Raw genomic sequence first — 26,424 nt, forward strand, 5'->3', positions numbered from 1 at the left:
CTTTTCAGAAAATGAACGTTCATTATTACTATTTGGGCATTGAAAAATAATTTTTTTTATACATATAGTAGTAAGGTGACCCTAGAAATTTGGGGGCTGTATGCTCATGCATTGCATGCGCATTCATGTAAATCAGGTCCTGCTTAAATAGGTGTAATCTACTGATAATGCACGACCGATATATAAATTTATATACATGTGTGTGTGTGTGTATGCATTTAAAGTGTATTATACGAAAAAGATTTTGTCATTAATTGATTAAATGATTAGTGTTAATACGTCGGTTCAAAATCAGAACTAATTTATGGCACCAAATAGCTTAATTTTTTACGTCTCACATTAGATTCACGATTATGTAAAGTGTATAATGTGTCTCATACTTTCATTATTATGTTGATACGATCGCCGTAAATGTTAAATAAAATGAGCCTTATAATATAGTAAGGCATGATGATAAGATACATAAGCGTAGGGTGGTCAAATTTGTTGGGGGGGCTTTAGGCCTTCCCGGGGTGGACATTAACGAGTTTTTGGGAGGCTATGATTCAAACTGGGGGGCTATGATTCAGACTGGAGGGCTAAGCCCCCCAAGCCCCCCGCTAACTATGCCTATGATAAGATAAGCAAGTATTCAACAGCACCCATTGCAAAATATTATAATAAAACATTAATATAAAAAACACATCTCTACAAGTTCACAAGGGAATTTCGAGCAGAAAGTTCGACAAATATAATCAGGCAATTAATAGATATTCACTTGAAGGTCAATATCATACGCAATAGGGCCGTTAACACAACATAAACACACGTCTTCGCGAAAATCGGAAATCAACTAAGAGGATATCAGTAGTTTAAATACTGAACTGTATATTATGGGTACTTGAACAATAATATTACTTTAGCTTGGGTCATCATAACCTAACCACCTAACCACCATCATTTTTATTTATCGTAAAGTATATATTAAGGCTGGGTATAAGAGCGCGAGAGACGGTTAGAAATATATGGGCACTTCAGAGGCTGATTGTAACATCAACCGCTATATTTTATACTTTAATTATTATATTTTTGAAAGTTCTAAAAAATTAAGAAAATCATTGTACTTACAACCATCTACGTATTTATTTTGCGTTGATATTCCTTCAACACATTGGATCGTAACAATTTCATACGACTACATATATTGTAGTTTTACTGCAATATCAGTATATTTATAATAGTTTAAAATACTCAACATGTACATTGTACGTGTTAATTTATTACTGAGGTAACCAAAGAGGAATCTAAGAACCGAGAAATACCACGTTAAAAAACCATTAGCTTGTTATATACGAATTATATCCAATGATGATAGAAACAATCACGGTTAGGCATAATATTGATATATCTCGGTTTTAAATTTTACGATAATATAGTAACAAATAAGTTATAAATAGTTATTAATACATCATACGACTATCGCACGTTTTATTTTTGTGGACTAAGCAGAACTTAAATAATTATAAGCGCTTGTTAAATAATGGCAATTGTTTGCGTTGTAAAAATGATAATATATTAATTTAATATTGGCTATCTAATTCAGGGTTGGAAAAAAATAAAGTAGTATTCGTTTAAAATATAGTTTTTTTTAATGTTTTTTTCAAAAGTTAATTTTGTAATGTTTTACATATTTTCAACAATTTATAAACATTTTTTTTTTTTTTTTTTTAATTAAAACAATACTTTGTTTCAAGTGTAATATATAGATATTATGGTACACTATACTTTATACTATACAGTAGTTTAAAGACAAATTCAATTTAAATTCTATCCTAAAGGATTAATAAAATTAAAAATATTGCTTGCAAATTATATATCTATTTATAGGTTTTATATACCGTGATCTAAACCCAAAATGTATAATTCATTGAAAAAATCAAAAAAAACAACGATATAATTGTATGGTTTTTTAAAAGTTAATTAAAACTTTTTAAGCACATATTTAAAATAATTTTTTGAAAACACATTACAACCATGGAGTAATAACGAAATTTTAGTATTATTTATCCAATTTTTAACTATATTAATAGAAATATGTGAAGTTATTTTGTTCATTGACACTATTACTATGGTTTATGATTAAAACTACTCCTAAAATTTGAATACTGTTTTCAATTTTGATTTTTAGCCTTTAGCTCATACATATTTTTGTAGTAAGCAGTGTTTAGATTTAGAACTTATGTGTTATATTATATATAATTGTTCCTGTTATAAAAAATAAATATTAAAGTGTTTAAATGAATTTAATAAAGATTTGAGGTAGTAAAATAGAAACGTGAATAAGTAAATTTTTATATTGAACATACTTAATAAATTCATTAGTTTTTATTTGAGAGATGGGTAGGGTATAATTATAATTTATAATAAAACGTGTGTGTACTGTGCAGTATAATAGAATATAGCGAGTGTCTATATACACATTTTAAACACTGGATTGATTTAATTTAAATTAGGTATTAAATTCGTACCACATGTAAACATTTTTAATTTAATTATTTGATGTAAAATTTAAGTTTGTTTTCAGTTATTTATTTTTTAATATCAATAAAAAACCCAAAATGATTTTTTTTTCAAAAAACAATCTTGCATAAAGATTATCGTTTACTCCCTAAACTTTAGATATTGATTAGAGCGACAATTGTATATATTTTTAAAAATTTTATTACTGTTTGGAGCAATAAAAATGCTTAAATTTTCAACATAAATATATATTTTTTGTCAAGAAAGTGAATCATCTAGAATCTAGATTCTAGATGATACTTTAAGGAGTTGAATGTTGAAAATTCCTAGTACTTTTTTAAAAGTTGTAAATAATTTTTGTTGTAAAGGCACCTATTTTAATACTATATAAATCGTAGCGATGTATATACCTAATACTATATATAGTGATGTATTTGTAGGTGTTTACATAGTGTTAATTTCTGATTATCATTAGCTCAAAAAAAAGAAAAAAGTGAATTATGGCACGGTTCACAAGTTCATAATATTTGTTCAATATGCACACATGCATTATTATGCATATTTTATGCAGTAACAGTAATGTCTATAATTGTCTAATTATCATTAATCAGTAATCAGTAATCACTAATCAGTATACATATATATCCATATACTCTGCAGCTGTACTCGTATTATATTTGTATGTGAATATATAGTTTTGTTGTGGTTTATATTTTATAATTGATAATAAGTTATTAGGTATAACTTATTAGTTATTATTTATTACCTAGGATCTAAATGATCTTATAAGTTATAATTTATAACTTATAATAAATAATTAAATCAAATCCTAAATTTAAATTTTTAAATTTTTGGTTCATTTTCTATATATTAAACAAGTTACATTTTATTTAATTTGATTTAATTAATATTATAATTTATAAAAAAAAAAGGTAGGCAAGTGGGTACCGTTTTTCTATGCATTAGATGTAGAATGGGTTATTATTATGGGTGTGTTAAATTTATTAAATTTGAATTCAATGATACATCATTGTATAAGAAAAACGATTCTTAGCGAAAACGATCTGTCAGTCTATATAACCTTATACTTCGTCAACCTTGGCTATTAAGAACCGTATTAAACTAGTTAAAAATTAAATTTGATTGTTTTAAGCTTTAAGGTAACCATGAATTACAAAACAATTATTTCAATAATAATATTGAATTTGCTTAAAAACTCTCGTTTACCTTAAATTTTTGCCAACTATAAAAAATAAAATAATGGGAGTTTTTGTTAACTTTAAATTAAAATACTAGATTCAATTTACTATTTAAAAGCACCCTCAAAATTGAAAATCGACTACTACTTTCGAAATCATCTAAGATTATTTATTACTAAATTATTATTTAAAGCAATTATTTTTTGTGTAATAATTCGAAAAATAAAAAACAATTCTTATTAATAATCAAAAATATTATATACTTGAGCTTGACTAAGTTTAAAACTAAAATATTAATATATACGAGTAATTGTTTATAATATAAAAATGCCAGTTAAAGTGAAACATAAATTTATCGTCTTTAACGCTACTAAGTACTAATCTATCCTCATTTATAAGTTACTGATTTTGTATAACAATTTTGTACAATTTATATATTAATTTTTTTAAAAATTTTTATTTGCAAGTTGTGATAAATTTATTAATTTGTTTGTAGAACTTAGTTTTTACGTATCTTATAAATGGTATAGGTATACTTTTTATTGAATATCTACGTGGTTACGATATTATAGGTATAGATCCTTATTTTGTAGTGTATAAACTACAAGATGCCAAAACCTCAAGAATTTCGTCGTTTTTTAAACTTGTGGTTTAAACAAAGGATGCATTAAAATAGAATGTTGATATGCTACTACAAAAACATATTAACAAATTGGCACTTTAGCAGCTATTAAAAAAAAATCGATTTTTAAGAACAACTATTTTTATAAATTGTCATCATTTTTATTGCATTATCGCATTAAAGAATCCCAAGAAAGAAATACCTAACTGCTAATGAACACTTTTGTGTTCTGAACAAAATATAAATAATAATTATTATGGTTATAAAACTGATCTTTAAATTAATGGAAAATTGTTTTATATTCAATATGTAAAAAACACTAATTTATTCCCTCCTTTATACTTTTAACGTAAGTACATTATACTTATACAAGTTATACAAAGGAACTAGAAAGAATATAATAGTAGATAGGTCCAAAGAATAAGTTATTTAAAATTATAAAAAATAAAAAATATAGCATAGTGAAATCTTTAATGTTACCAATTATACATCTAAATTTTAGATAAAATAATGCTTTTGACTCATGAGTCGTAAAATATCTATAAATTAAGTAATATTGAATAATGATTACGAGTTTATTTTAATCATATCAATAATTTTTTTCTTAAATGTTTAATAAATTTAGAAATTATATTTTTTTTTTTAATAATTATTATTTATTATAGTTCTTAAAAATTAAAATGCAATATTTTCAAACTTAAGAAATTTATGATTTGTTTCTTCTGATAATATTTGATCGTATAAATATTATTTATTTTTAATGTATAATATTCTGTTACAAAATATATTCTGAAAATATTTGTAAAATAATTATGCATTAATTAATAATTATAAAAATGTATTTACAGTTCATTGCCGAATTAATAAAAAATATATTAGTTAATTATTTTATTCTTTATAAACATTTAAAATATATAATATTTAATCTGTACTTTAAATAAATGCAGTTTTGCAATAAAAATAAAACTGTCTTATTATTTTATATTTCCTCATTTTTAAACACAAATAATTAAAAATAATTATTAGTAAGAAATTACTTACAGTTTATTATAATCAGCCATCAGATATGGTTAAATTAATATTATTAAACATGACAATAATATGATAAAAAACTATAGGTATATTAATTATTTATTTCAATATTGAAAATAATAAATAATAATGTAGGTAGAAGATACAAACCTACTTATAGCAATATGTGTGTACCTACTATGTAATATTGTAAATAAATGGTTTTTTTAAACAATTAAAGGTAAATGATAAATAATATTGTTTGTTTTACCGGATGTATGTACATATTTAAGTTTTAAATATACCTTCATTATACAAAATATTAAATTATAAATCAATTATCATTATTTACCAAGAGATTTAGTATGCTTGTTATTTTTTTATAGAGTCAAAAAGCCTTAACTAATCCATCATACAGTAGAATAAGTCGTGTTAATAAACTATTCGGACTCGTAATAAAATAAATATAATGCACAATATTATAAGTGTTATTTAATTTTTAAAACACATAGTTTCACTTTTTCAATTCAAAATAAAATCTTTACCCTCTGATCGGGTTATCCAAAAACATGTTTGAAGATTAAAGATGTTAACAATTCGAAGAATTTCAGTAATTTTTGGATTTAGAGGTCGTATAAACGAGTAGTGTGTAGGACGATATAAAGCGAATGGAGGGGAGCAACTGAAAACGAAACAATACTTAGTGCCACGAATAGTATGAGTATAGGTATCAGATCTCTATAAAATAATATATTTATTGATCTATACATAAAATCATTATGAATACTATGTATTATAATATTATCTGCTCGATGAATTCGGTACGGGAAACCATGATGGTTGTCTGTGACCACGGGCACGTTTGTATGCATGTTTATTCGTCATAAATTCATAATAATAAGAATATATCATATATGTACACAGTATTATAGTATAATAATAAAATATAATTAAAACGAATTAAAAATAAATAGAATACATCAATAAATGAATCCGGTAACAATAGAAGAATCGATGGAATATTTTACTTATAAAATAACATATTATATTATTCAAAGTCCAAATCCCAATTTTTGTTTGTCTTCGATCGCTTTGTGTGCGGCCTGCCTCTTCAGGTCAGTCGGTATGAATATAGTCAACAAGAACCCGAAAGTCAATAATCCGACGATCATCATGTTGGCCGCCAAATCACCCATGGTGCTGAACACCCAGCTGTAAGTCGATGTCAGGATGAAGCCGATCAGTTGGGTGCCACCGTTCAATAGACCGCTGGACGTGCCTTCGGGAATTGGGTACGTCAACTCGATGGCTAATTCGTAACCGACGGGTAGATATCCAGTCATAAACAACCTATATCAAGTATATCATATTATATGGTCGAAAAGATTTATAATATACATCGTACCATGAACATTTATATATTATACAAATATTTTATTTTGTATAGGTAAAATGTATAATTATCAAAATGTATAATATTATTTAATCGGATAATAGGCCAGCGTTTTCTCTAATATTTTGCAGTTGTAAACTTACAAGTAAGTTTCGGGTTTGAAGACAACATAAACAAAAGATAAAGCACGTGAAATGAGAAAAAAGAAAATAAAAAAATTAAAAATGTATTAAACAAATGTATAGGTTTTCGCAAACTTAACTACATAATTTGTATATTAAAAAAAAAATCACTGACATATTATACTGCACTTGGAAAACCGTTAACTTTTTGGGCTTAAAATATTTTTGTACACAGAAAATTGTATTTTGACATCAATGGATAATTAGTGCGTATTTTATGCAAATATAATATACATATTATATAAATTAATATTTTTTTTAATCATCATCGACTGTTATTTTTTTAACTAAAATGTTGGTGATTCATTTGATATTTTCCTATCTTTTATTTAAACCATAATATAAAAAAACGTGGTAAAACACTAAAATAACCAAACGGTTGTTGACGAATGCGGACTGACGAACAATCTTAAATCTACGATCTACTCATCAAGAATACATTTTAATACATAGGTACTTTGATAAACGCTAAATTAACTTTATCGATTACGCCTAACAGCGATAATAAAGTATGCCCATTAAATGTAATTTTAACCATATTTTCGACAACGTGTTTCTATCTCTGCAAGCTTTTATCAATTTGTACTGTATCTACATATCGATATCTATAAAACTTTTATGATAAAATGATTATTTAAACCTTGAAATTGCATTGGGATCCAAAACCGAAGAGAACACTAAGGTGATACAATTTCTTAAAAATTTAATCCAATAATAATATGAAAACTAGTTGTACGAGTATATGTATACAATTACAATGTAACCATTATTTTCTTTAATGTTGTAGTATTTAAAAAAAAAAATACTTGTAAAAATAATAAATTACCCAATTTAAATTGTTACTAATAACTATGGTTGACGAGTTTATATGATCAATAATAAAAATAAAAAATTGATAATAAATAAAATAAATAGCAAATATAATATTACTTTAGAAATTAAATGGAATACATTTTTATAAAAAATTTTTTAATCATTATTAAAAAATGGGAATAAAGTATTTTTCTTTAGATTCGAGTCCTAGTTATAAGTATAAGTAGTAATGTTACGAGCTTTGTTTATTAAAAATGAACAGAAATATTAAAATTTTATATTAAATCTAAATTATTAAAATTATAAAAACCATAAAAAATATTATGAAGATAAAATGACGAAAAATTATTTAATTTTATTGAATTGAGATACAGGTAGCTCTTAACCTACACCAAATGTTTACTGTTTAGATATACAATTTTTTTATAGATTTTAAGTGTGAGTTTAAAATATTTAGTTAAAATGTAACATCAAACTCCATGAGACCACTTGGTAATTATCACAGCGGTAATACCACTGAGTAATATACCGTGTAACAATGTTGTAATGTTTTATACTTATAGCTATTTTCTATCATACAAATTAAATATGTAAGATAAGACCTCACACATGCTTTGAACCGAATTCCTTACCTATCAACAAACGAATGAATGAAGATTAATAATATTTCAATAACATTACTATCTAATATTCAAACATTGGAACAATCACAGTTACTTAATTATCTATTGATTAATATTTATTTTTGGCATCAGATACCTTTGCTCTGTAGTTTATATTATAATAAAGCAGTATTTAAAATAATAATTATCTGCATACCTATTTTAAGAAGAAAAAAGTTTGCAAGTTTTAATTTTTTATATCCCTCTAAAACAGTTTTGCTCTTTAGCTTTAGCTTTATCATATTTTATTTTGTAATTATACATTTATATAATTTGCATTTTAATGATACGCATAATATTTAATATTCTTATAAAATCACTAAAATCCAATCAAATATTAAGTATACATATTAGTATTAGATATTATATATTAGTATATTATAGACTATAGTAGAAAAATAAAAAACTTGCAGGGGATTTCTGAACACTACGTCACTCTTCAATATACTGTTACACAGTATCCTTATTGCAGAGTATTGATATTGCTTTATTGTTTAAGATACGACATAATATGGCGATATATTATACTAGGCAGCCAAACTCACCCCAATAATGAAGCTGTAATGTATATTATCCAAATAGATTGACCATGCGACAGACTGAACGTATAGATCAACATAGATATCAAAGTACTGCCGTAAACCATCAGGGTCGTCTCTCTGTAAACACGAATCGTCGATTAAAATGTACAGCGCAATTAATAAAATATATAGGTAGGTAACATCCATGTTGGATTAGCAATGTTAAGATCAGGTAGGTATGCAGTATGCACTATAGATATGTCAATTATGCCAGATATACTATGGCGCCAAACATCTATAAATAAATCCACAAAAGTCAAAGATAAGAGATTTAAAAAAAAATATATTTTAAATATATTATTGTTTTACTTTAGGTTACTTGGGTGATCATTTTAATCGTTTAAAGTGACCATTTGTCAAATATTTACCGTAAAAATGTAAAATATTCATTAATTTGTCAACGTGTGAAAAGTATAGGTACATTGCTATAACGATTTACTGATAAATATTTATTTATAGTTTTTATTAATATTTGAATAAATGAAATATTTTAAATTACAAATGTTATGATAATTAATTTATATTACTGATTATTAATTAAAATTAAATTAAAAAAGATAACAATCAAATATCAATAAAACAATTTATTTAATTTATTCTGTTAATCGTTTGTGTAACAGTTGAATACATAGAAATTGGTCTATCTTCTTTTATTAAAATCTATGAAAATTGAATAATAATAAAGTAATTTTTAAATGACAATTGACATGTAGTAGATACGGTATAAAAGTACTACAGATATTCTTTTAGAAAAATAGCCATAGTAAAGTTATTAAAAATTAAAAACATAAATCAATGTTATTTTACTATTATTTAAATAATTACAATTCTAATCATATTACTTTAAGTTTAAATTTAATATTAATTTTGTAAATAAAAATGCATTGTACCTACTTAATTTTAAGGTATAAATTTCGAATATTATTTAGTTTATGTAAACATAAAATATTAAATATTAAAAAAAAATTAAATATTGTTCAATACATAGGTACAAGATAAAAATGGCAATAAGTATCTACCTACTTAAAATATGCGATAATAATAAGTAAGTACTTTTAGATTATGAGTCAGGTGAAGAATGTAAATTGTCAAGTATTGGTTTTACAATGATGTTTTTTTTTGGAGTAATGGCTACTTATGACATTTTTATTTGAATATATATTTAAATTATACCATGTATATTATAAATTTATAACTATATTATAATACTAATAATAATTATATTTTTTAATTAATCAATTTTTCAACATCGTACAGACAAAATAGAAAAGTTAACTATTTTATAGTTTTGTTTTTATATAATTTTTATAAAATCATGAAATTTGTAATCGTTTTGTGTTCAATTTTAAATTACTATTTTTAAATAAAATATGATCATTTTCAAATATTATTTGTATAATTTTTCCGATTCCCCGAATGAGATAAGTTTTTAATTGCTCATTAATACGTGCTCTTTTTAAGGATTATTTACTATCCAAAGCCGGTCGTTGTATAAGTACAAATATTAATAATTAATTATTATGATTAATTATTTTCAATATTTTGATTTCTTGGGAGTTGTTGAGTTTTACTGATAAATTATCATAACGTGAGGTTAGAGCATGTATTACGAGGTTAATTTATGATTAAATTTTATCGAGTAATTATTATACTAGGTACTTAATATCAACATTATTAATTGTAAACGTTTCAACACTATTAAATGATGTAAAGTGTATATTAGATAAAATGTTACCTACATTTACTTTATATAATAGGTGCCTTACTTATAGAGATGTGTTTTATCTAGAATGTATCCACATATAATCGAACCACCTAGGCCACATAACACTAACGTGAGGCCAATTCGTCCGACATCTTCTTCGTGGCCCTAAAATTAAATGATAAATGCACCATATTAATATGAGTTATCTTTATGTTTAGTTTACTTACCGGAAAATAAAGTAAAATAAATTGGTTGAGCAAAGTTGATATAGCAAAAAACGCACCAACATTAATTCCGTAAGATATAAGTAATAAAACGTAACCATTATTTTTTAACAATTCTTTAACTGAGCTCATGAATACATCTTGTAATATTGACGGGTCATCTCTTTTTTTTCTTTGTACAACTTGAGCATTACTTGGCGCTATTTGTGGTTCGGCTTGTATGACTAAAATAGTATAACAATTGTATTGAGACAATTTAAATAAATTATTCAATTTGAAAAATTTTACTCAACAATAACTCTAAACGAACAAAACATTTTTTTTTAGTTTTAAATTCTCACATATCAGTGTATAATACTAGTATACTACTTACTCCAAATAACTAAAAAGAATACAACAGTATTCAAAATAGCAAATGATAAAAACATTTTCCATAAATCATATCCTATTTCATCTAAGTTATCGCTATCTTGCACTATCATTGGCGGAATTAAAAATCCAAGAGCTGCTCCTAGCTAAAAAAAATTGAATAGATTAAATTTTGACCAATAATTTTAGTTGTTTAGTTATTATTATATTATAATATAAATAATACAAAAGTTGTATGTAGGACGTAGGTATATAATATTATTTACATTACAGTTAATATTACTCTTAAAACTGCAATATTTATTTATATTAAAACATAAATAAATACCTAAATAACGCCTTAGTATAAAAAGTTTAAAATTAGTAAAAATATATAATATAATATTTGATATATGTAATATAATTATATTGATATACCAATAACTGTTAAAGATAAATTGTCAACTTTTGTCTATACATACAATTTTGTCAAATTTGAATTTCAAATGTCTTTAATAGAAAAATGTGCGTATGGATTTTCAATATATTTTGTGAACGATGGTTACGATATGTATGTTTAAAATGGTTTTATACAATTTTGAAACTTTGTATTTTTGATGTTTTCCATCATAAGATACGTAAGAGCAAATTACGATTTATGAAGATTAAATTTTACTTACAAATAAAAATGTGATCATAAATAAATTGAAAAAAACTAAAAATAATTGTGAATTCCAAAGGTCTATAAAAAAAAAACAAGAGTCAAAATATTTTGTGAAAAATCTTTATTGTTATTCGTTACTAAATGAAGTCACCTCCTCCTCACCTTGAAGTTAATGATTAAAACTATTGCTTTAAAAAGTGTTTCTCTCTTCTGACACAATAAATAAATAAAAAACCATTGTCCTGCTCATTTTAAAAAACACAATAACAATTTGATGAAACATACATACATGGTACAAATATGAAATGATAATAATTGTTATTTACCATATCTATTATTCCATAGTGTAATAAAAAATTTTAAAAGTTAATTGTTTAGTTGTTCTTTTACCCAAGATTTACATGATGTGTGACTAACGTGAGTTTAATAAGCAAATAAATCAAATGTCTATGAGATCAATACTCTAAATTATCTATTTAAAAGTTGTAATTTTATGTGATATTATAAAAATGCATATGCTACAGGTTTTATCGATAAATTTAAAACAGTTAAAAAATATTTTGAATTGCTTTACTTTAATAATATTTTCATATAATTTTAAATCGATGACAAAATTAAATTTTAATAGGCAACCATACATGCATTCAATATAAATGTATTGCTTTTCATATTTTATGGTTTTGTTATTGATATACGGTAGTGCGGCTTAGGTGTACCTTTTATAGTTATGTGGATCCATTTCTATAAACTGTCCCCCTATTCATGGCTTAATATAAATGGACCTAATTTAACCAGATATACATTACCGTTACGAGGGCAATGTCGTTAACATAAATTATTGATATTGGTAACATCCTGTCAAAGTTTCCTTTATGAAAATATAACTATATAACGGTACTGGAAGATTATGCAGTAAAGTTAAGAAGTAATGTAAATAGCAAATGGTAGGTACCTATACTTTCAATTTGTTATAATTTTTAGAGTAATTAATTAAATATTTACTAGATTAGATAAACAGGATGTTGTCTGGCTTGTAATCGCAGCATAATTGTTGTGTATATGTTAAAGGTTTATAATAGAATAAACAAGATATTTTATTTTTATTTCATATTGGACCTTTATACTTAGTAATATATATTTATTAAAAATAAATGGACTATTTTGACGATTAAATTACACACGTATTATTATTAGAAGTATTATAAATTATTATAAATCAGGAAGGTACTAATTAGTTACCAATATTATTTAGCCATTTGGCGGCAATAGATAATTTATTTTTTTTAATCTATGAATGTAATTCTTATTAAAAAAGTAATTGATAAAAAATATATTTTTATACTATAGAATATTAAAAAAATCAATTAAATTGAGACAAAATTTATATTCAATTAATTAAAAAAAGTCGGACCACTTGGGTTATTATTATAATCACTATACTAGGTACTTGTTTTAATTGTTAAATTGAAATTGGATGATCAGAAATTTCGGATCTTCAAAGTTCTATAAATTTAAGATTAAATTAAAGTTATTTAATAGGTGACAAACATTTTTCATTTTAGAATAACATATAATTGTTATCAAAGTCATAATAAAAAAATTAAAACTATTTCTACGATTTTTTAAATCATAACGCTGTATATAATATATAATATTTAAAATTTGAAAAATTAATTTTTTGATGTTTTTGACAATATCACAACAATTTACAAATTATTTTTTAATTAAAAGTTAAATACAAGATTTTTCATAAGTTGTCCTTACAAAAAATGTACACCCTGTTAAGTACTTATGCAGTTATGCGCAATTTTTTATTTGTTAATATTTCGATTAAAGTATAGATATTTAAACAAAAAATAATAATAAAATTACAATTCGTATCAGGGACTAGAAACATTTTGCCATTGTTTAAAATATTATTTACTAGAAAACAATATAAAATATTGTAAAATATTTATTAATTAATTTTAGGCAATTTATTTCATGAACTTCTTCACAAAATCACTCTGTTCTACTGGACTTAAGTATTAACTTATAATTTAATATTATAATAATTATTATTCAATATTTATGATGTGCTATTTTTTTAAAATTAATTTAACCTAATAGGAATATAAATGTATTAAAAACTATAAACGAATAGTCCGTCTCCGTTCAGAATCATCTGTCATCGTTTACAATGATTTATCATAATTGAATTCAAATTTAAGCATCCATTACGGTAAACGGACACTGTACTATTTGTTGTTTGATTTTTATGACATGGACACTGAAAAAATTCACGAAGTCTGTACACAGTACACTATATGGAAATAAAATAATAACATGTACACAATTACTTCAAGTAATTTTTCATACGTTTAACTTTCAAATTTATACATGACTTACAGTTGACAGTGAATATTTCAAAAATATAAAATTACAAAAATAAAGCTATTACAAAATCAATTGTATTTTAAGTTTATATAACTCACAGTTGTTCACACAAACTCATTATTTTTAAAAACCAATAATTTTAAGTATTTATAATATATAGGTACTTATGTATTACCTTATTTCATGCTAACCCTTACGGAACTTCTTGAAGAATAAATAAAAAAAAAAAAAAAATAACTATTTGTTTATTTTTGTTAGAAATTTACAATAACACCTATAGAGTTATCTATTTACTTAAATGTGCAATAATAAATCATGTAAAATGCAAAATTTTGTCTACCTGAAATTGTACAAACTGTCCTCTATATTGACTGTTTTCATAACCTATAATAACTATAATAATTTTACTTGGCCGCGATTATCATCATTTTTTCTATGTGATCGTACAACAGTGACCTACTCAATGATGAGATATATACAACACCTACCTTTATATATATATACAGCAGTACAACATCCCAAAATTTTTTATGATTTAAATAATTTTTTTTATTACTTGACAAAGGTTAGACCAAGCTTCATTATGTTTTTAATATTTCCAATAAGGTGATGGTATTAATTCTTGTATACTTAACCATTTTATTAAACATTATTATATTGTTAATAATTAATTATTATTTTAAATATTTTTGTCCAATTCGAACAATAATGAACATTTTTTAAATTTAATTCTTGCACGGTAGATATTTGTTATTTTAATTCACTCAAAAATTTCAGTGTATCCTAAACGGTTCTCGTTCATTGTTTGCTTATTCACAAAGGTCTCTCATCGAAAAAAGTAAAAAATTAAATTAAAGTTTGAAGTCATGTCAATACACTTAAATCGAAAACTGCAGAAGATCATTAGAAACATCATTGACAAATTTTCATCAAATTAAATAACACGTAGGTAATGGATTATATGAGAATTTGTGCTTAAAAAATCTACTCAGTTTATGATTTTTATACTTTTACATATATACATATATTTTTAACGCTAAAATTTACTATATGGTTTTTTATATAATTTTTATAATTTACTTAGTGTACACCAATACATTTTTAATCATACCTCTTTTGAGATATTCCTAAGTCTGTATGGAATGAGAATGAATTTATGTTGTAAAAAACCGGAGCCGTTTGTAATTTAAACTGTTCGTAAAACCTTTTTCGACGTGAGCCGTTTGGAAATTGACTTTTTTTTTTGTAAAAAGGGAACCGAATGGGCTACGTCCACTACTTCCAAAAATTAAATTTGTTGAATTATAGATTAATAATAAATGTAAAATTAATTGTTTATGGCCGACTTTGTCATTTTATTATTTCATCATATAATTTTATTATATACATAAAAAAAAGTGATTTTGATATGTTTTGTAGATATTTAACCAGTTTAGATGTAAAAAAGGTTATTGATCCCGACGAAATAACCATATGTTTACATGTTTTATATTAATGACACATTTTTATTGAGCATACGAGGTAACTATGTGTCTATGTTATACCCTATATTATTGTTATATGAATTGTATTATAATATAGTACCTAATACAATAGGTACCTAGTATTTATAGGGTGTGAAGTTACTATATTTTTCACTGTGTTTGTATATTATCAACTTCACTAAAACACGAAGATTCACACCACCCTATATTTATGAATATTTGACAAGTCAAGAGTGATTGATGTACGTTATCGTAGTAATAATTATACCACAACAACTATAAATATTTATTTAAGCTGTCAGTATTCTAAATATGTTTTAAACATTTTTTATTTAGTTTGTAATAAAATTACAATCCATGATACTACACAAATAATATATTTTATGATAAAATAAAATATTTTTAAATTTAAGTACTATACATTTATTCATGGGTTTTTATTAATATCTATTTTACACATTTATATCTGTCTTTAAATAGATGAAGACATTTACCTGGTTTCCGAAAACTCCTAAAGAACAAGCGGTGGAGACTTCGGTTGAACCAAACCAAACCGCTGCTAATCTGGAAGGTAAACTCAGTATGAATGCTTGTGAACACGCCACCAAACCTTGTCCCAGCAGCGTTATCAAAAATCGACCCGGCACAGCAGAAAGAACTTTAATCCATGCGCCCAGACACGTGCCAGCAGCTCCCAACACCATCGTTACTTTAAGACCCTAAAATATAATTATAACTTACAAGCAAATGTGTGACAATCTGTTTTGCGTTTATTTGTTATTGATCAAACTATTTTATGATTTTGAAATACTTTCAATTTTTCAGATTTCTACTAAATACAATATCGGGTGTAAAAGGCATAACAGCAAACGCCTAAGTAAAATTTGAACTGATTGTATAACATATTTTAATGTACTTATAATTTAATATAAGATAATATGAATCTAAATTCCAATGTAGAGATTGTTAAAGATAATTCATTATTACATAGGGATTGGTGTACTTTTATATCCATAGGATTATTTAAATAATAAAATTACGTTAATGTATTTTTAACTTAAATTATTTTTGAGCTGAAAACAAGTAGGTATAAACTAATACAATTATCAAATAATACGTAGAATTAAATTAACGTTTGTAATTTAATAATTATATTGTGTAGTCAATTGATAATCCTGACATCATTTAATTTATTAATTTAAATTATTTTATTGTCCTTGTGAAATTTGGACTATAGTCTATATTTACAAGGTACCTACGTGCAGCAAGCCACGTGATATCACATAGTTTTTGATTCTATTTAATGTGCGCCCATAATTTATTGTTCTTATAGAAAGGCCATCATTAAAAAGGGTCTACAGTTAGTTCGTGTTTATGTCAAGTTAAAGATTTCTTACTTGATTTATATACAACAATTACAACTATTTAACAATAATTATTTATTTAATTATAATAGTAGATATTTTGCATATTATGAGGTTATTATATACATTAAGAGTTTTGCTATATTACAGTATCATATATATAAGTCTATATTAGCATTTTTTTTTTCAAAATTTACAAGCATTTGTAATGAATAAATTGTCAAAAGTGTAGTACTTTAATTTTAAATTGATTGTCATTAAATTTAAAGTTTGGTATACACGTAGCAAAAATACTTGACTAACTTTTTTGAAAGAGAAAGCTACTATATTTACACCTGTGCACGAGTATATAATAGTATGATGCATGTATAAAGCTCCAATATTTGGACTACACTTCTATATACATATATCGATATCAATATCGATGATCTATCCAGAAACTAAATCAGTTTTTATTTATATCTACCTCCAAGATTTCAAAAATATACCAATAAGGCAGATTTATCTATTAAAACGTACACCGAACTCTTAAAAACCGAGAATGTGATATTTGCACTGTAAATAACGAGGGAGTAATGGAATACAAATACAAACTTACACCAAGGGCGCCCATAGGTAACATTTTAGGGGGGGGGGTCAAAATAAAAAAATTCTCAAATGTAAGATAATAAAGATAATAATAATATTATGGTAATATTTATTGAGCTACAAGTTCATAATACTTTTTGTCCAGGGGGGGGGCAAGTGCTCTATCTTGCCCTCCTCAATGGGCGCCCATGACTTATACTAAAATGATACATATTATATACTGCTGTTAGTGGCATGACAAAAATATAGCTTTTAAATGTGTACATGCGTGTATATTGAGTATTTTTCTATGATTAGAATAACTTTAAATTGCAACACATTAATAGGTAGTACAATATTTATTATTTATTTTGACAAATGTGTAATTTCCAACAGCGATGGTGCTTCCTCGGATATTATATCACAGGGCCGGATTTAGGGGATGGCTGAGTGGGCTGAAGCCCAGGGGCCCCCACATGATATTTTAATAAGTAAAAAAATATATTTTCTTGTTTATGTATAAAAGACCCTCACAATGCATTCCGCTCACAGGCCACCACATACCTAAATCTGCTCCTGGTCTATTTGCCAATAAATTATAATATTTATTGACGGATATGAAACACGCGTTTCATTGCACATTCACCCCTGCAGGATCTAAAACCAATTTGTGGGAGGGGGTGGAAATGTCGTCAACTGTCTCTACGGTTATAATCGATCGTCAGATTTCTATCGATATAATATAGTATATCTATAATCTATATGTATATTATGATAACTCGCAGCATATTATCAACTATTATTACTATTGTAATACCCGGACGACGGTAACAGAGTTTTTGATTTCGACGTCTACGTCGTCTGCACCGACGACTGCAGTATTTTAACGTACATTTCAATCGTTGCCAGTAACAAAACAGTCAACGATAAAACTAACGACCACCTGTGCAAGAGCAGACTCTAGACGACCTTTTACCGCCACCTGCAGGTAAGGTTACGACGAATGACCGCAATATACGACACTAACCAGTCGGTCGAGGACCCAGGACGCGGGCACGACCAGGGGCACGTACACGATCATGTATATGGTGGACGTGGTGTCTATGGCGAAGTTTGACACGCCGTAGAACTTCACCGTGATGTTGGATATGATGCTGTACTGTATCCAGTGCACGGCGTTGGCCATCGAGTACAGCATGTACACGACCAGTATTACCCATCGGGCCTTGTACAGCCTCAGGTCGTCGTGCTGGAGGCTCTCCGTCGCCCGGGGGTCGGCCGACGGACGCGAGTGTTGCGGCCCCGGCTTGTCGACTGTTTGCATAACCGAAGCGAAATCGGCCATCGCTGTACGTGCGTCGGACTTGCTGCTCCTCCGTCGTATCGCATCAATGCGAACGGGCACGGATAATATTCGCGACTGCGGCGGGATTGTCTAGCGATCGTGTCCGTATATATTATAATCGTTTTAAACGGTCACAATCACGGCCGGTAACCGCAGGACCAATTTATATTCCACTCCACGCCGTGTGGGTGGGCGGAGGGGGATTCAGCTGATTTCATCTAATCGGACATAGTGTTATATATAGTTTGACAAAAAAAAACCAGAAAAAATTAATCTGGGACCAGTCGTGGGACCTCGGTCGCGAGACCACGGTATTGTGTGCGGACAGATCGAGTCAAAAAACGAAACTCGTTCGTACAAAATATAAAATGGTAAGCTGTTGGGCCGTGCTTTGACGTGGATAATGTGGAAAATCCGTATAGGTTAGGTTAGAGAGTGAATTGTAGTCGACTAGATGAAACGTAATATTTCCAGGTGTTATATTATTAAGGTTTCTAGTGAACTTGCAGACATTACAGATATGCTCATTCAAAAACTATAAAAAACAATTTATTACAATAAAATCATGTTAAACATGCATGAATTTCCGTTTCAACAAACGGGGCTCGATAATATTTATTAATCTTTAATAGTGAAAAATAATTATTGACAGTTATTATTATATAGTATCGTGTGTAGTAGAATAAATATTAAAATTAATAAAAATAAAAATTAACGGTAGAATAGTAAACGTTAAATTATGTATTAGGTACAATGCAATACATTGCAATGAATAAAATAAAATTTAATACCTAGGTTACAAAGAAATTGAATTATGCATTAATTGTTGATGCATATTGTAATCCTAGAAGTACAAATATAGGCAAACGAACAAACATAATATAAAAAAAAAACGAAAGTAGTATTAACCAGTGATAGATGGCGCCACATAAATTTATTTTAAATGAAATGAGACTCCAACCGTAGATAATAATATTTCATTATCTTCTATGATACCAATGAAAAGCAAAATAGTACCTATACGAAGACTAATAATCACGGTCTTAGATTAATACCTAATAATTGTTGGACACTCGCCTCACTTGCGTCACATGACACAGGATAGTAATTTATTTTATGATTATTAAAATTTAGAATACTATGATTAGGTAGACGTTATTAAATTAAATAAAAAAATTAATTTTCAGCAAATTTAGTTTTTTATAGTTAGGGTATAGATTTATGCACGTGCTATTCCTTCATACTCCTTATGATGTATACCTAGTTAATATTTATAGGACTACTTAAAAACGCGAGTCACTTATAAAATTAATTGTGATTAAACATTTTAAATATTTATTGAATAATTGCATATTATTTAAACTTACGAATTAACATAAAGTTAATATAATTCTAAAAAATCAAAATTCATCAATGACATACAATTTAATACATCAATTGTTGTTATTTCAAATTGAAAAACCAAATTTGGTCTAATTTGAAAATTAAACGTTTTTAAGTTTTTAAAATAAATTATTATGATTATTGGTCAGTGGTTAGTATAATATATTAATATTACGATTGAAGTGATGCCTAACAGTTAATCATGGCAGGGGATACTTTGCATACATTTGTATACATTTTTTCTCTCATACAAACTTAAAAAGCTCATCAATAATAATAAGAAAAGAAACAATTCAAATTAATTAAACTTATGACTATTTTTAAATCTAATATCACAATAAATGTAATAAATAATTATTAATTATTGTCCTGTATGGTTTAATCATAAAATTATATATATATTTTTTAAAACTTTTAAAAATAATTGTTGTTTAATTCATACAAATTTTACTATAGAATAATTTAATCTGAATCTATAATGGTGCCTTTATAATAATTAATAACGCTAATAACTAGGGCTCGGATTTTAAAGCATAATAAGCAATTAAAAAAGGACACGATTGTTTTAAAAAAGAAGCATATTTATGTTTAAAAAAAAAAAAAAAAACATGACCAAGAATTAATATCAACAGTTATAAAAATGGATTAAAAAAAAATTTGAATATTAATTTAAATTAAAAAAAGAATACCGTGTATTTTCCTAGATTTTCAGCAGTGAAGCTGACTATTGTCCAACAGAATATTTTTATACATAAAAAACTAACTCTCTGCATTCAATGAGGTGATCGGTGCATACTTCATATTAGAGGTTTCAAATTAAAACACTAAATCTCAAATTTTGAAATGGTTGATATCGATGTTATAGGTATACTGACCGTATAGGAACTGCGGGCTATATTATGTAGATCGATAATCTATACGTTTAATACATTTAATAAACAATCCGATAACGAAAACAATAATAATTAAAAATCCGTATTCTGGGTTTTTACATTTCTTATTAATTATTTTTTTTTATTACAATAGCATAATAAATATATAATAAATTCACAGCTAGAATAATTGAAAAAAACATTTACATAAAAAAAGCAAAAATAAATTGGTTTATTTGGAATCAGAATAACGCAACCGAATACATTATGTATAAATATTAGATTTCTATCTCATATATAAAAAAGAAGCTTTAAAATCCAAACCCTACTAATAACTAATAAGTTACAATATTTTAAGCTTTTTTTTTAACTAATTAACTTTTAAAATGTCACCTTTTTTTTTTTAGATAAAAATGAAAACTATTGACGTACAGTAATAACAAACTTATCATCAATAATTAAATTTAAAAAAATATTTTTAATACGTTTCATGCTTATGTAATTGACTAAAAGGGTTGTACTGGTAGTGGAACCACTTGTTAACGTCTTCTTTATTCTTAATTTGTTGGAAAAATTACCTGTTGAAGTCCCTTTGAATTTTTGAAGTCAGTAATGATCATTTTTTTTTTATCAATATAATCGATTTTTTTAATTCTTTCAAATATTCATGTTTTTGAATACATTAGAATAAATTAAGACATACACACACACTCGCAAAAGACAATATGCAGTGTACTAAGCAATTGAACATCATATAATATTTTAATTATTTTTCCTGGTCGAGCTATAATAGAGTGAATAGGCGTCACTCAAAGGAATATACTTTCATTATGATTAACGCGTGCTATAAGGATCTACATGAATTATTATATATTAGTCTCAGTCAGGAGTAAGGATATATATATTTTTTTTTAAAGAAGTCGTCGGCGGTAGTCTGAAACACGTATAAGTACAGCATTTTCCGTGCGTACTGCCGTGCATGCAAATATCGTCTAACCACGCGGTTGTAGTCCTCACACAGTCACACACATATTATATATTTTATAAAGTTGTCTGCTGTTTTACACATATATACGTACACGTAGAGTACGTCTAAAGGCGGCGGAGTTTGATTAAACGATGTGTCTCGTCGCTCGCATAGGTGGCAATAAAATGCGCAATATATGATGTGTATTATATCCAAAGTTCGGTTTCGCGAACACATGCGCCCCCACTAATACCTATATAACACATATATATATTATTATATTTGCGAGTTATTCAAACATTCTGGAGATTCTTGGACCGAAACGATTTTAATATATCACCTTTGGACGGTAAGGAATATATAATATGTGTATATAAAGTGTGTGTACGTATACATATATTATAATATATATTATATATACATACACCGCAGTCGCGTGCATATATCCGGAATCCTATTCGTCTTTCACTACGTCCGGACTGTTCCTCGCACATATACCTATATATACTCGTATATATATATCTATCTATTTTATATTATTATACACGTATAATATGCGCTCGTGTGACTTCCAACAGAACAAACGGCACATCGGCAAACCATCAGCATCACAATATACTATATTATAATATAAGTATACCGTAAACGCGCGCACGGCAACGCATTTGAACGTTATGGTTTTATTATTTATTTCCATAAAACAGTACTATATAATGTTATATTATATTACTGTATATTACTCGTATAATATACATTCATGTACATATTAAATACGCTCATTAAACGATAATATTAATATATTTACGTAAAATGTGTTTATTACTTATAAGTGTTTATAATCATTGTCGACCAGCTCCCAAACTGTATGTTAGGTTCAGTTATTTTTATATACCTAACCTACACATTAATATATCATATAAAAGATATTATGTTATAGCCTATATAAGATTATGCAGTATGCTGATGCACTTTCCGTTGTCACCTACCTATTAAGTATCTAAAAGCAACAAAATTCATAATTGAAATTCAATATTTTAAAATTTGTTTAACGCTTGTTTATATTTCCCGTAAAATATAGGTTTTGTTGGCTGAAAAATAATAATTTTATAAATAATAGAAGCATATTATAGATTTTAGTTTCATTTCTGTTTTAGTTAAATTACAAATTATAAACCAATATAATGAAATGTGAGAATCAGACCAACAAGACACCAATTGCAACAGTACATATGTACACTTGGTAGATTTTTCAAACTATTAGACTTAAGAGTTCGAGTTTTTAACAAACAATTATGATCGATGGAACACTCGAAGCATACGAGTTGTTGTCTATTCTGATATTTTCTGTACACGTATAACTACAAAATAAATATAAAAATTATTGAAAAAAACCAGATTAATTAGAATACAAAATCAATTTTTAGTTGTATAGTTGTTCATAATTTCATTATTAATAGACCTAATCATTTGTGACTCAATTACGACCTCGCATTCACTTCATTAACCAAACATACATCAGTTACCTACGTTGTAGTTTCGCAATTTGCCATAGAAATTCGTCTTCAGCGACGACTCATCATCTACTACATTATTTGTCGACTTAGTCATCTCGGCGGCTCCAGCTACCGGGATTTTTTCATCAGCTTGAAATGGTGTTTTCTAAATATTACAGTAATACTTTAACAACTCAGATTTAAACTTGACCCGTCCAAATTAACATTGTAAAAACATCGCCGAAATATTCTATTGCACAGTGGGTGGTGATTTTATTTTGTACCAAGACGGATAAGTGAAAAAAGATTAAGTAAAAGTATTATAATTTATAATTGGATGACGATTTCATGAATAACAAAAAATGATTTCTATCAAAAAATCCAATTAGTCAGATATTCTCAAAATATCAACCTAATCATAAAAATTAGATAGGAAGGACAATAATTGCATACTTCCATTTTCTTAAATTTTTAAGTCAAACCATTTTAGTTTTAGAAATATTTTAGAAAACATAATGGTAGAATTATAATACTCATTGATTTCCGCTCTATGTAATTTTAATTTTGAGACGGAAGGAGTATTTTGCAAATTTCAAACCTAGATTATAGAATGGCGTAATTTATAGTTTATATTATCACTCGTAAACAGAAAATTTCGAAAAAGTCAATTTTTATTATAGACCTGTTGCTGTTCATTCTTTGTATTTGTTCTGTTTTACAAGCGAAGGATTGTTGTATGAATTTCAAAACTTAACTTGTATGTTCATGGGTATGATTTATACTCATAAAAAGCATTTTGAAAAAATTAATTTTTAAAATCAATGGGGTCTGTCAAGACCTGTTGATAGCAGTTTCCATATATTTTTCATTATACATCATTTTATGGAGAAAGGATTTTCTTGTTAATATTTAAAAACTCAGATTACATGTTCACGGATAAAGAGTATACGTTGTATTTGTAAAAAAAAAAAAAACTATAGATAATCTTAATGTTCACTAGAAAAGAAAATTAATATATACTTCTAACTGCTTAATATAATTTTGATTTTGCCTGAGATGGAGGTATTAACTATAATCCGCAATAACAACTCTAACATAAAAACTATAGGTTGCTAAAAAAAAAAAAAAAATGCACAATCGATATGAATATAACTCTTAATTTTCCTCCGAGGGACACACCACTAGGTATAGGATATGATAAGTGGATACAAAGTCGATAACGAAAATATTACCGCGAGCTATTAAAAAGCACTATATACTTATGTCCACTAATGTGGACTTATACTATGGTCGTGGGTGGGCATGTTCATAAATCACATTTGTAGTCATTCAGTCCGATAAAAATGTGATTTTCGTCGTACTTTTAAACGATTTTCGCATTGCTGACCACGTGTGTAGTGTTTAGACGCATGTTGTACGGTATGATAGTATCACGGTGAATCGAATTTGGAATTGTACGTTTGCAACTAAGTGAGGTTTATCATATTTTTAAGTCCGACGAAACGCGTCACCAGTTTCTCGAGGGCTCAATGTAGTTCTTTGTCTTACGATCGTTTTTTATAATATTTATATGTTGTAATTGCACATTTAGTCCAAGATGATCATCAAAGACAATTAAAACGATCGTATAAGCGGAATCAAACTCATATATTAGGAACGAACTTATAACATAATCATTATTTCTATTGTATAAATGTATATTACATCGTTTTTATTTTGCAGTAATAATGATTCGTGGCTTACCGATGACGGTTTTGCATAGGGATGGCAATGCACTGTTTGAAATCGACGTTTTGCAAGCATATGGGCCACCCCGAATCGGGTATATCGTCTAGTATTTTTTTTTATTGTCGGCTGTCGTTCATGGCAACTTCGGCAAACAGCGTTTAACGAGCAAACTAAAATGATATACAGGCAAGTAGTACTACGTATTATATTATTGTGTCAACATTTTTCTGACCTAAATAAGACGTTGTACAGCGGGTCGGAAGGTATATCTTTTATTACGAATTCGTGAATTTTTTCTAAGTTTTAAACTATTAAAAATTATAAAGTGAGTAGTCTTATAATATTTAATAACAATATTATAGAAATTGCTGGAAAATATTATAATTACTTTTAAAATATACATATTTTAAGTTTTTTTTGTTGATAGAGTGAGGTATACATATATTTTTTTAAACGTATACGATATTAAATCCTTAGAGATAAAATTATAGACATTTGAGGTACATCGAGCAGTATGTCACTGCACTGATTGCACCTACTATGGTACTTGCGGCACTGGTCGGCATATACATTACAATGTGAAGTATTAATTTGTTATTCGTGAATATCATTACTTGGCATTCGCGTTCTGGTGCACCGTAGTTTGTACGATGATTTTGTTTTATGCAATGACCCAAAGTTGTTTGAAAGGGGTTGGTTTATTTTATGATATAGTCCGCGAGGGGATAAATCCGACCAATGAACGGCAACAAAATGGAGAACGTTACAGTGTAGCGTTAATCGAGAGGAAGGCGCGTGCGGGTCGCACAAGCGCACATGGCGGGATTTTCATATAATAACAGTTACAGTTAGTATAAGTATATATAGGTATATATTATGAAAACCCGAGTTGCGCATTCAGACGTATAATATCCCAATGCAGATATTTTGTTTATTGCAATA

General features: G+C 26.7%; 1 protein-coding gene and 1 long non-coding RNA gene across 2 annotated transcripts; one reads left to right on the forward strand and one right to left on the reverse strand.

The window, feature by feature from the left end:
• Positions 1 to 6,257: 6,257 nt before the first annotated feature.
• On the reverse strand, positions 6,258 to 19,155 carry LOC126549550 (feline leukemia virus subgroup C receptor-related protein 2-like). The gene is made up of 7 exons (XM_050199026.1): positions 18,722 to 19,155; positions 16,258 to 16,482; positions 11,265 to 11,406; positions 10,895 to 11,115; positions 10,729 to 10,832; positions 8,927 to 9,040; positions 6,258 to 6,681 (listed from the first exon to the last, which is right to left on the reverse strand). Exons 1-7 carry the CDS (start codon positions 19,037 to 19,039, stop codon positions 6,384 to 6,386), a joined length of 1,422 nt encoding a protein of 473 aa, XP_050054983.1. The 5' UTR covers positions 19,040 to 19,155; the 3' UTR covers positions 6,258 to 6,383.
• LOC126549551 (uncharacterized) lies at positions 16,374 to 16,812 on the forward strand. Its single transcript, XR_007603657.1, has 2 exons — positions 16,374 to 16,512; positions 16,589 to 16,812. It is a non-coding gene; the product is annotated as an uncharacterized LOC126549551 (long non-coding RNA).
• Positions 19,156 to 26,424: the final 7,269 nt, after the last annotated feature.

The sequence above is a fragment of the Aphis gossypii genome, chromosome 2 (genome assembly GCF_020184175.1).
Source record: "Aphis gossypii isolate Hap1 chromosome 2, ASM2018417v2, whole genome shotgun sequence".
Lineage (NCBI taxonomy): Eukaryota > Metazoa > Arthropoda > Insecta > Hemiptera > Aphididae > Aphis > Aphis gossypii.